The 12,190-nt window shown below is 31.1% G+C and overlaps 2 protein-coding genes across 3 annotated transcripts in view; one reads left to right on the forward strand and one right to left on the reverse strand.

The window, feature by feature from the left end:
- LOC108911295 lies at positions 1 to 2,705 on the forward strand. The gene is made up of 2 exons (XM_018716199.1): positions 1 to 1,056; positions 2,625 to 2,705. The coding sequence occupies exon 1, from the start codon at positions 179 to 181 to the stop codon at positions 1,049 to 1,051; it is 873 nt and encodes a 290-aa protein (XP_018571715.1). The 5' UTR covers positions 1 to 178; the 3' UTR covers positions 1,052 to 1,056; positions 2,625 to 2,705.
- The window catches only part of LOC108911294 (phosphatidylinositol phosphatase PTPRQ), a 27,154-nt gene continuing 16,355 nt past the window's right edge, over positions 1,392 to 12,190 (reverse strand). Inside the window, exons 4-19 of one of the 2 annotated variants that reach the window (XM_018716197.2) lie at positions 8,685 to 9,005; positions 8,082 to 8,402; positions 7,358 to 7,672; positions 6,742 to 7,056; positions 6,041 to 6,346; positions 4,979 to 5,221; positions 4,712 to 4,873; positions 4,547 to 4,652; positions 4,222 to 4,463; positions 3,913 to 3,992; positions 3,718 to 3,852; positions 3,490 to 3,615; positions 3,282 to 3,430; positions 2,551 to 2,686; positions 2,144 to 2,201; positions 1,392 to 1,963 (exon numbers count right to left, since the gene is read on the reverse strand). In XM_018716197.2, the coding sequence (XP_018571713.1) occupies positions 1,860 to 1,963; positions 2,144 to 2,201; positions 2,551 to 2,686; positions 3,282 to 3,430; positions 3,490 to 3,615; positions 3,718 to 3,852; positions 3,913 to 3,992; positions 4,222 to 4,463; positions 4,547 to 4,652; positions 4,712 to 4,873; positions 4,979 to 5,221; positions 6,041 to 6,346; positions 6,742 to 7,056; positions 7,358 to 7,672; positions 8,082 to 8,402; positions 8,685 to 9,005 (3,119 nt within the window). In that variant the 3' untranslated portion in view covers positions 1,392 to 1,859. Of the gene's footprint in view, positions 1,964 to 2,100; positions 2,202 to 2,550; positions 2,687 to 3,281; positions 3,431 to 3,489; positions 3,616 to 3,717; positions 3,853 to 3,912; positions 3,993 to 4,221; positions 4,464 to 4,546; positions 4,653 to 4,711; positions 4,874 to 4,978; positions 5,222 to 6,040; positions 6,347 to 6,741; positions 7,057 to 7,357; positions 7,673 to 8,081; positions 8,403 to 8,684; positions 9,006 to 12,190 lie in introns of both variants that reach the window. The other variant, XM_018716198.2, reaches the window with a different exon arrangement.

Here is a 12,190-nt window from a genome sequence, read left to right on the forward strand (position 1 = left end):
ACTGCCTCTAGTCTATACTAGATACTATCGCTATTCTGTGCTATTATTGCTAACTTTAAACTTTGACTGCTACACCTGCTGCCTACCTTCACAGTTCACTTCACATAGGTAAAATAAAGCCGAAAGCCGGTAATTATTACTTTGATATATCTGTGATTGAGGTTATATAAATAAAGAAATGGCACTAGAAGTCGTAAAAATGAGGCAGGGAATGTCTTATTCATGCAAAGAGAAAACCATAATCCTTAATGTTTTCAAATACTTTAGAACAATGCATCCTGATAAATGTGTTACTGAAATAGTACGTAGAACAGCAAAAGCAACTGGATGTAGTGAAAAAAGTGTCTTTCAGTTTCGTAAGGAAGAAGCAAGTGGAGAAGGTTTTAAGGAGCCATCTAAAACAAAAATACGAAAGAACATAAATATAAATAGCAGATTTATGAAGTATGATGAAAGCGTAAGACAAGCCATTAGAAACCTTATTTATGATCTAAAATATCGTAATATTGTTCCTACTTTAAGTACATTGTTAAAAAATATTAATGCAAACGAAAAATTGCCTAATTTTTCTATAATGACACTTCGAAGACTTTTAAGAGATATGGGTTTCTACTACGAAAAAGAGAAAGTTGGTAGTAAAGCAGTATTAGTAGAGAAAACAGATCATTCATCTGATTTGAAGAAAGAAAATTTGCCTTATAACAAAAAAATTCAAGTACACCACAGTGTTCCTCATCACGGAGTGCCACATTCAAATCATGTAAATATTAGTAGCCAAAGTCAGAAACAAGTTGAAGTGAAGGCTTACCCTCTACCTATACCTCAGAATAATACAAATGTCGATTCACATCAAATGTACATTTCCAATCACGGACATAGGCCCTTTCCCATTGCACTATCACATCAGGAAAATGTTGGATTAGATCCTAGATTTGTTACCTCGAATATAATGCCACATCAGTTACATGGCTTACCACCTCCTAACATAAAACCACCTGATATGAATTATATTCATCCATCGCATCCACATACCATGGCCTTGCAACATTAGATTTGGTAAGACTTTTTTCTGTTTTCAATCGGTTTGTCGACCACCCCTATTTTAATTTTTTATTTTAAATTTAGTTTGAAATATTTTTGTCGAAGAGTTCTCTATATATGGGCTTAGAAATTATCCCATAAAAAACAGTATGGTCCAACATCTCATTATCAAAATAATACCATTTTATTTTGTATGTGCAATTGTAATGTAAATGTTCTTTTCGTTTTCTTGGGGCTTATGTAATTAAAAAAATAAATAACGTTAGGAAAAATTAGTATGGGCCGAGCTTCATATTCATAATAACCATTAAGTCAATCATAAAAATAATAAAAGAGAGTTTTGTAAAATGGAATATTTTATTTAAAATATATTTTAAATCACAGTAAAAAATTAAGTATACGTATATTCAGATACATATCAGAGAGTCATCTGGAAGCAAATTTTGTTTTAACCAGTAGGTTATAAAATACTGTTTGACTTATTATAAATAACCTCGTAAATAACTAATATAAAATGAAGTTTTAGTTCAGATTTCAAAATATTTTTTTGTATATTGGGGGTAGTTTTGCTGTGTATTCAATGAGAATGGTTGTTCCCTCCATCTCATATTTCCAATTGCAATAAAATACTTCGATTATTATTTTAAATCAATTATGTAGCCTTATTAAATTTGTTCCTTAGACTATGTATTTTGAGCAAAGTCTGTATATTTACAATAAATATTTTATGTTTAATTAAATAAATTATTATATAAAATAAGGTCTCTATCTCTAAAATGAGTAATGAATGACACAGTGCATTTTATGTTATAGACTTTCTAGAACTGACTTTCTTTTTCCTTGTTGATTAAATTGTCATCATCCGTCCTTGTTTGCAGAGCGGTTTGATTTTCATAAAGTGGTTCCAGATTTTCATTTAATTCTGCAATAAATAACAATAAACCTATATTATAAATACATACATCTATTAACAAAGAATTTCTTATAATTTGTTACTGACACTAAAATTAATTTCAGATGCAATTTATAAGAGAATCTTGTCTGAACGTATGTATTTACCTGATCAATTGTTGAAGTAACAAAGGAATCTCTTTTTTCTTACCTGATGCTTGTGATTCTAAAGTGTCTCTTATTAAATTATAGATGTATATATATTGTTTCTGAAAAATTAAAAAGTAATTAAAGTTCATCGTTCAGTTTTTTGAAGCCTTCTGCTAACATACTTAATAGATATGTATTTATACAGGATGATTCTAAAATATGGCACAAAACTGAAAGAAAATATTCAGTGGCATTTAAGCAAAAGGTTACTTTTTTGCGTTTTTGACAGTGCACTTTTTTACTCTGTAACTATTCAAATATCCCCAGGAAATGTTTTAAATCACATTTCCTGTATCAGTTGACACCATGTTTTAAAAATACCCTAAATATTTATACTGTATTACTATGTTACCAAAATAGATACGTATGTAATTTTTTGTTAGTTATAAATTATTATTGCCAACATACCTGAGCTTGAACCATAATCATTCTCTGTTTTCGAAGCTCCAAAACCGTACTGAAAATGTCTATATTTTTTCCAGCATTTATATTCTGGATGAGAATATCAGTGGCGATGAGAGTGCCAGTTCTGCCAACTCCAGCGCTGTGAAATACAATTTGTAAGTTAATAATTTTCTTATACATTTTTTATATGTCTGTCCGTACAGTATTATTTTTATGTTAAATACTATAGTTGTTCATTTCGTCAGCAAATATGTGTTATAAAATATACCTATAGTCCAGTATTGGTATGTTTTAAGTTATTTTTAGTTATACAAATCCTACGGTAGTGATTTTTTTCGTAAATCGTAAACCCTTCAGATACCACATCTTGTGCCATTATTATAATATATCGTTTTCCTCATATTACCTAGATTATTATTATATATTTTTTAAGTAGACCAAAAATGACCAAGTTTAAAAAATATTTTAAAATTTACCACCCCTTTTATTTTTCTATGTATAGGTAAGTACGATTAGGTAGTTCATGTTACATCAAATTTTTTTTTAACTTGGTTATTTTAAGTGAAATATTTCATGTAGTAGGTATATTTTTTTTATTTTCGTTTGTAAGGAGTTCTCTTGCTCATTGCTCTATGAATATTAATAAGGATCCAAGACTTTTACAATAAAGTAGGTTAAGATTTTTGTTTACTATTTTTATATACATATTTTTAAATAAAACAAATAAGTATTACCTGCAGTGTACTATTACATAACCTCCTTCTATTTTTAAGCGTTCTCTGAGTTGGTGACAAAACTGCAACATACTACCGGTACCTTTCGGTACATTAAAATCAGGCCAATCTAAATACTGCATGTGGGTTACAGTGACCTGAGTTGAGTCCTGAAACATACATGTATATAATATCTGACTCATTGGGTAGTGCGTATTAAAAATAGTACCTTTTTAACTTGAATTGAGCGCACACAGTATGTTCCAAAATGGAGTTCCATGGTACATTTAACTTCCATGTCATCTCCAATCGTCATAGTTTCATGGTTGTTGGGAAAATATTTATAACACTTTTCCTAGACATTGAAAAGAGAAGAACAAATTAAGTTTTGCCAAATATATTCTAATCCATTTTTAACCAATTTAACATTCAAATTAAAGCAAACATTGTTTCTTACCTTATTTTCTTCGACAAATTGCGTCACCATGACAATAATAGTAACGTTTTCTTGAATTACCATCTTCCAAAAGTCACGACAGGTTGTGGGTAGTGGCCCTTGAGTTGCAATATATTCAATATTACCAGAATACCCCTAATGGATAATAACAATAAAATAAAAAGTTTTTAGTAACTAATTTTAATTAACACTTACTCTTATATAGGAGGCATTTATGTAATCTGAACCAATTTCATCATCTTCATCGATGAGTAGTTTAACTCGTGTTGCGTCAACTATAATTATATATAAAGATTTAGTTTATGAAAAGTAAATTTTGGAAAATATTTGTCCTTGAGGTTATCTATCGTTATATCTCTGTAGAAAACTTAGAAATAAAAATATATATTGTATACATAGATCCACTTGTTCTCCAAGGACCATTTTTTTAATTTAGTACAGTACAGGATCTATAGGCTTAAATATATATTATTTACTCTCCAAAAAAAAAGGAAATTTACTTACAAGGCAAAATATTTGTGTATCTATTTTTTCTTCGATTTTCGGTAAGTTCTGCAAACGCAGTGGTATGTGTGCTCATCATTTCTTTAGACTTTTCAGTAAGAAGCATATACTGTTCCGCAAACTTTTCAGGATTGTTTTCTAAATGTTTACAGTACTGTATGAATTTGTTAATTGGAATAGATGTGTTTCCATCAGATGGTGGTTTAATGGATGTTTTTCTGGCTAATAACGTTGGTGAGAGCCTACAATACATAATTATTTATCAAAACCCTACAATATGTTATTATTATACATGTTATAAGCCTCGAGCGTATTGTTAACTTACTTTATGAGATTTTTCCTCCATACAAAGAATGCTGCAAATCCCAATAGAGCAAAAATAAGCAGACCAAATATTACACCCAGAATAAGCCCCAATTTACTTGTATCATCTAAAAATTTAAAGTCATCAGTTGTTCAAAGCAAAATTGACAGTGTTAATTGCTCTTACCCGTCCTAAAATGAATTGTGGGGCTGTTTTTGTAGAAATTTCTTGTAAATAATCTCACAATCAAGTAGTAATCTTTGCCACTTTCGAGAGGTTTGTTACAGTTGTTTCCATGATTATTACAGGTTGTCTCGTTGCCTATAATGAACTGAATTCTGTCTGCATCTGCAATTATAAGAATATAAAATATAATACTAGTTTCGTAATATTGTTGATTTAATTGAAGCTGACATAGATTATATTGTCAACTGAGCATTTTAAGGTCATTACCATTAAAAGGGTTCCACCAATCTTCTGTTAGTTGATAATATCCGTCTCTTTCTATACTTGGCCAAGCAGAGGATTCCCAAGGTGAGAAATCACCACCAGTTTCATTTCTTTCTGATAATATAAGTGCCATGAAAGTGATGTTACCATTTTCAACATCAAAATTTTCTTTTTGTAAAGTAATTGTAGCTCCAGAAATTGCTGTTTCAAGTTCCACAGCGGTCTTTTGGCTAGGGAACTGAGGAACTACAATTCGTTTAGTTAAATATATTATAAACCAATAGATGGAAATCAATAAATGTAGGTAGTCCAGCAATTAGCCAGCAATATTTACTGGCGCATTCTACGACTAAAGTGACCCTACAATCCCGTGAAAGAGGCTGAGCTTTAACTTTTTTATATGTAGACTCTGGATTGCATTGTTTTGAAGTAAAATTTATTTGCAAATTATGAACTATGTGTTGTGATTTTTGGAGTGGTTGTCTGTAGACTCGGGTCTTGTGACATATTGTGCATGCTGCCAGTAAGGGTTTTAACACAGCCTGTGCTACGTTCAAAGGCAAGCACTCGATCTCTGACATACAGAGGTTATAGAAAAGCTGCTCTCAGGTATTTGTGTCTTTTCACTATTAATAGGGGAAGCACAGGGAAAAATATGTGTATAGAATTTCTTTTAGCTCTTTATAAGAAGTCTGGCCTTTTCTAAACCAGATCTGCCTGACCATCTTTTGTTGACCAATCTGTTATCTAATTGTTTGTTAATGGATCCTGTTAGATAACATTACTGTAGGTCGAATATTGATTCGGGCCCCATGAATATATTTTCACTGTAAAATTGTTTAATCAATCCATGGAAAAATCCACATACAAAAATGTTAATGCAAAGATAGCCACAATCCCAGCATTTGACTATTAGATTCAAAACTTAACAGTAACGTCCATTCTTAAATTTCAATACTCTTTTAGGTACAGAATGTTCTGATAAAATATTGCAGGCTAATTTGTGGAATCTGATTAGAAAAAAATTTTTTTAACATTTTTTAAAAGTTTAAATAAATTTCTTACTTCCTGCGGGTGCCAGAAACGATTTGGAGTAGCCGGGACTGCTGTAGTTTACATTTTTTGTCTTGATTGTAAATTCGTATATATATTCTGGTCTCAACATAATATTAATAAATGAGTTTTCTGGGCTAGTTAGTGTCCCTTCAATATCTTCATAATTATGCCTTTTACCATGGTATATTAACTCATAATTTGAGAAAGGACCATTAGTTCTACAAGGAGGTTGAAACGATATATTCGCATGTGCATTGTATACTTCTTGTGTGGGAAGTGACTTGTCAATGGTGACATTTTCAACATTTTCTGGAACTAATATTTCAAATTAATAACAATAAGCGCACAAGGTAGTAGGAAAGATGAAGTAATGTACCTTGTTCAACAAAAATATTTGTAGCTCTTATAATAACTTCAAGTTAAGTCAACTACAGCCTTGAGAAAACTTTCTATTACCCCTCACAAAATCTAAATTTTAAAAAAATTGGAATTTATATCTGCAACTTCTATTTCTTTTGTCTAAATCTATGTATAAAAAATTTGTAGGAGTAGCAAATATTTCGGGAATGCCCAGTATTGTATATTGTGAAGTTCTGTGGCGAAATAAAATTCAACTTTTATTTTTTATAACTTTTTTTAGAGGGTTACCCTTTCTTATATTGTTACGAGCATTTTTTGACATCCTCTATACAAAAAACCTATGTACTTACGTGATGGCTCGGTTGCTGCAACCATTAAATTGCTAACATCTCCCCAACCTGTAACAGTCCTGGCTTTAACCGAAACGCTGTAATTGTAGTAAGGTTGACCCTCATTGAAAGTTAAACTCGTGTTATTTCCAGTTGTGTTTTTAATATGTTCCGTATCGTCCATGCCACAGTGAGTATCGTATAAAGCTTCCAAAGGGGTAATAACTACTTGGTAATCGGTAATTCTTCCATTTCTCTTATCCGGACGGTTCCAAGAAATAGTGAAAGACTGGTTGGTCTTATTTGTTATATCAGTTAGCTGGGGCGGCCCTGGATCTATTTAAAACAAAAAGTTTAAACTGCCTTTCCAATATTTTGCAATAGGAGATTTTAGCGAGTCCGCTAGCTGCGTTACTCTGAATGGGACAAGTTCATAAACGAAAAAAAGTAGATTCCAACATATAATTTTTTGATGAATTTAATTCAAAAGGAACTTTTATTCATAGTTTCATAGTTTTGATAAAATATCGAAATAAAAATTGTAATTTCAGTACTGCATTTTATCACTTTTGACCTAAGGGAAGTTCAATAATTATGGGATACCCTATAAAAAAGTACTTTCTAAATAGGTACCTACAACCATCAGGCGTGGTCAAATATTTGCGATCCTCCAATCCATATGTGCCATCTTCTAAAGTAATCCATACTTTAATTTCAAAATGGTATGCTTCAACTAGATTAATGGTGTGATTATAATTATATTTATCATTATAAAAAGTCAAGGACCAGTTGTAGTTTACATTTGAAGAATTGTCTTCTGTATAATTGCCTTCAAGCTCAACGTTAAATGCCTTGATTGGCCCGTTGATGTTACAGGGTGTTCGCCAGGACACCTGTCCGGTAATGTTTCCATCCAGAAGTACAAATTCAAGTTCTTCGGTTTTTTCTGGAGCTGGAATTAAAATTGTTTGTCTGCATATGTCTCTCATTTCAAATTTTAAAGTAGTAAGAACAAATTTGTTATACAAGATAATATATATTACATGTAAAGTGTAACGCAATGTACAAGGGTTTTTTAAATGTGTTTTTATTTATTATAAAAAAAAATTTCTAAACTCTATTAAAACATCATAACATTGTTAATTTCTAGGGAAGGACTTACTTTTTCTTTAAAAAACTATCCGCCCAAATATTTTTTATAAAATACATAGATGAATCCTTGGTGAAAAATATTTAGATAAATCACGAGGTTAATATTTTCACGTGATGATATTAATTTTATAATCAATGGGAATATTTTCTTTTTGGTTTCAATATCAATCAAGTTACTTAACCATATTATTTGAATTTTAAATATTTACCTGACGATGCAGTATTCACGTTAATTGTACTGTAATTTCCATATCCTTTAGCAGTAGCGGCTGCTACAGAAACTTTATATAGATAATATGGGCGCAGTTTCGTAAAGGTATACGATAGTACATCACCCAGAACTGAATCATTATAATGCCATTGTTCCGTAGGACACCTTTTTGGATCTGTGTCATAGAAAGGCCCCAAAGTATCAATAGATACCATATAACCCGTAATGTTTCCAGCTTTTCTCTCTGGCTTTTTCCATACTACAGTAAAGTTGTTTGCTCCTATTTCTGTAATGTCTTCTATGGTCGGTGGACCTGGGACTAGAAAACAAGTACTCATTACTTTGGTGTTATACAATCTAAAATCAAAGGTGGATATGTGTTTTTAAGGAACTTACACACTGATTTGTTTATTATTTACCGGGTCAGTTAAGTAAGAAAGAAAAGGAATTGTTTGGCATGACCACAAGTTTTCCTTCAAAGTAATGGGTTATGACATTAGGGATTAAGGAAGTGACCTAGGTATAGGTCTTAGCCCATTTAGAGATTTTCAATTCTGTGTGCTTAAGTATAGAAAGAGACTGTATATTAAATTATACATACAATTGTCTTCTGTTACAAATGTGTCAGCAAAGAAATCGCCTTCTTCAATGAGTCCATTAGCTTGAACTGTGATATTGTACAAAAATGCTGGCATCAGTTCGATTTCTGTAAAGTATCTCTCAGTGTAAGTGGTGTTAACGATGATTGTCTTGTTATCCACAATCCTATAATCTGATATGTAGTGACCTTTTATGTCAACTTGAAAATATTCAATTTCTCCGTTCGTCTCACACGGCATATGCCAGGATATGTTTCGAATTATGACATTTTTTTCACTATCTAGCACTGAGGTATTGGAAAATTGTGTAGGTGCCTGAGAAGCTAAAATATAATTTTCAGAGTTAAAATAATTTAGAACCGTACAGAGTAAACTAAATGTAGCAGTACAGACCAACCATCCACTTTTTTTCTCTTGAAAATATTTTAATTTTCATTAAAATGTTTGTGAAGTAAGTTTTTAAAAATTTAATTTAACTTTTCACAGGTTTATAATGTATAAAGAATTTCATGATTAGTTATCCTGTTTGAGTCATTGTAGAATTTTTGATATGAATGTATGAAGGTTTATGGTAGATTTGTCACACTGAACTGATTTTTTTAAATTAAATCCTAAACCCAGAGTTTGTAATACCTACTTATGTAATGCAGAAAATATTACGTAGTTTTTTCGTCCAATTAAACAAAAAATAGAAGTAATATTTATTCTAAAACGGTTCCTAATGCATTACAATGAAAATGAAACACAATTTTTGATGAACTGCTCAAGAACCATTAGGATTTCAAATTTGGTATAGTGTAATTTCCTCATAGTAACAACTTACATGTGAAATTTGAACACTCTACTCAGTAGCGTCAGAATTAGAAAGAGTGTAACAGTGCAACTCTAAGGAAAATCTATCACTTTTGAGAGTGTTAAATTATTAAAATTATACATAGTTACAGAAATTAAGACTGGTTGCATAGTGTTTTGTATCAGTCTTCTTGAACACACTTCGATATTTGAATATAATGCTTTTTAAAATTATATAGTGGGCTGCGATAACAACTTTGACATTCTGAGCAGTTAGAAGGAAGAATAAAATAAATAATAATAATAAAGCTACAATAAATTTCGAACAAATTATATTTTTGTTACTAAACAGATGGAAATGGAGGTATTTTTGAGCATTTACTCAAATAAAATCATTAAAATGATGACTAATGTTATAAATTTCTTTATTCGAATAAATAACCGAATGATTAGTGCTTGTCAAAGTGTTTTCAGTTGGTTTTTTTAAGTTTTACTCGAAAATCAGGCTTTGTTCGAACATAAGAGAGCAGCAATTTGTAGAAAATTGAAAAACTAATCCGAAAATATCATGGTTGTTGCCGTAAAGCAGTGGTGTACTATTTTATTTATAAAAATATACCACCGGTACCCTGTATCCCCGCCACTGTAGCATGTACATTTTAGGAAAAGCCCTCAGATTTTGAACAATGTTTACATAAATACATGTGCCCAATTTCAAATTATTTCACTTACTAGTTTTTAAATTATTTAAAAAAATTAAAAATATTTTTTGAAGTTTAACACCCTGTATCTTTTTAACGAAGCGTCCTAGATAAAAACTTTATAGGAAAGACTCCCCTTAAAATTCACCAAAGAATACGAGGTTTCATTTTTTGTCACCGTTTGTGAATCACCCTGTATGAATATTGTCGCTGTAATATTTTATTATCCGTATTAAATAAACATTGGGTTTCTTGTAAATACACGTACAATAGACCATAAATCCATGGACACAAAATCAATCGATTTAAGCTAATTCACCTATATCCGAAATCGCTTCGTTTTGCAGTTAGATGGCCTCAAAGTTCCTGAAAAATGTTTGAGATTTTTAAATAATCGATTTTGATTATATTTGGGGTGTGGTTTAGCCTTCAATTGAAACTTTTTACTGTTAAATTGATCTGTAATGAGAATATTCTTCATAACGTATTTTTATGCAATAATGACAACATATTTTTCAGTAGGAATTTTTTTTAATCTCTTCTACAGTTGCCGATTAATGAATGGTTTAAGCGCAAATATGTACCTATACATTATAGTATTTAATAAATTGCCATTACGCAGTGATTTTGTATTTACCTATGACTTAAGTTTGATTTTTAAGTTATTGCATCTGTCAATCCTTGATGATTATTATTTAATACGATAAGATGTATTACATTTTACTTTGTTTTCCGACAAGGATAGATACACATACGAATAACAAGTTGATAGATATGCTCTTGGTTTACATGTTTTGTCAAGATAATGGTCGCGAAAGTGTCAGCGTCTACTCAGAAAGATATCCTAACTGCCACGTGACCAATCATCAACTCGTTGGAAGTACTGATAGATGCGCTCGCGAAATTGGTAGTTTTTAACGGAAAAATGAAGACCTAGGACGTCATCGTACAACAAGAACTGCAGAGAAGGGGGAACAAATTTTGGATAGAATTGAGGAAAATTCTAGAAAGAGAACTAACAGTTCCTAAAAGTGTTGGTCACAGGGTTTTAAATGCGTGTAACTTTCTGCCAGTTTATACGAAAAATCTTTACTACAAGATTTGGCATAAGTAATCTCTGCAATGAGCACCAAACAGGCTTCTCTTAATTTTTTAAATCAAACCTTGCCACATTTATTACGATGTTATCTACTTCGCCTACAAATGTTTCACAAAATGTTTGAGAAGTGTTTTTTAGCAATTGTAAATTTTAATACCCACACTGTATAAAACAATGTTACAATTGAAAGCAAGTCTAAACATCAAAAATATTCAAAATTCAACATTTTTTAAGAACTTCTAGGAAGACATCTAGCAGCCAAACGAAGTGATTTTGGATATAGGAGAATAAATTGGCCAATTTTTAATCTAAGGAGCAGGACATTATATAATAAATATGAATTGACAACTTTTTTCTTTATTAGTGTAACATTTCCTTACAGTGAGTTTTTTAATCCTTGATCATAGAAAATTTCTTGACATATCAGTGTTTCATATTCTGCTGTATAAATTTTGGGTCATATGGTAAATTGATTTAGAGTGTGCATGTTTACGAACAATGAGATGTCTAAATAGTGGCACGTGTGTCCCATATTCCTTCCTTATGTTGACAGCCTGAGAACAGGACATAGTGTCGACACCTCAACATGTGTTGGGATCGTCGTTTGACGTCAGTATCATTTCAAACTAAAACACTTGAATGGAAATTAAACCAAAAAACCGTAAAAATTCTGTGTAACCACTTAATGATTTGCTATATTAAACGTAATAAAATTTTCGAGAAGTTAGCGGTATTGGAATCCCACTAAAGATAGCGATGGTGTGCATTTTGTGAGGAGTTTTTCTGATGAACTATTCCTCATCGAATTATTCTAATTTAATGATCCTTAAACAAGAATCACCCAGAGATAGAATGAGTGCCATTAACTTATTTTTGGATTGGATTATGTGTTACTAAAATAGTAATCATGGGTATC

This window comes from Anoplophora glabripennis, unplaced genomic scaffold (genome assembly GCF_000390285.2).
Source record: "Anoplophora glabripennis isolate ALB-LARVAE unplaced genomic scaffold, Agla_2.0 scaffold304, whole genome shotgun sequence".
Classification (NCBI taxonomy): domain Eukaryota; kingdom Metazoa; phylum Arthropoda; class Insecta; order Coleoptera; family Cerambycidae; genus Anoplophora; species Anoplophora glabripennis.

What these genes read in the sequence shown, in the direction of transcription:
- LOC108911295 (XM_018716199.1), top strand. Translation starts at nt 179, where the DNA reads ATGGCACTAGAAGTCGTAAAAATGAGGCAGGGAATGTCTTATTCATGC.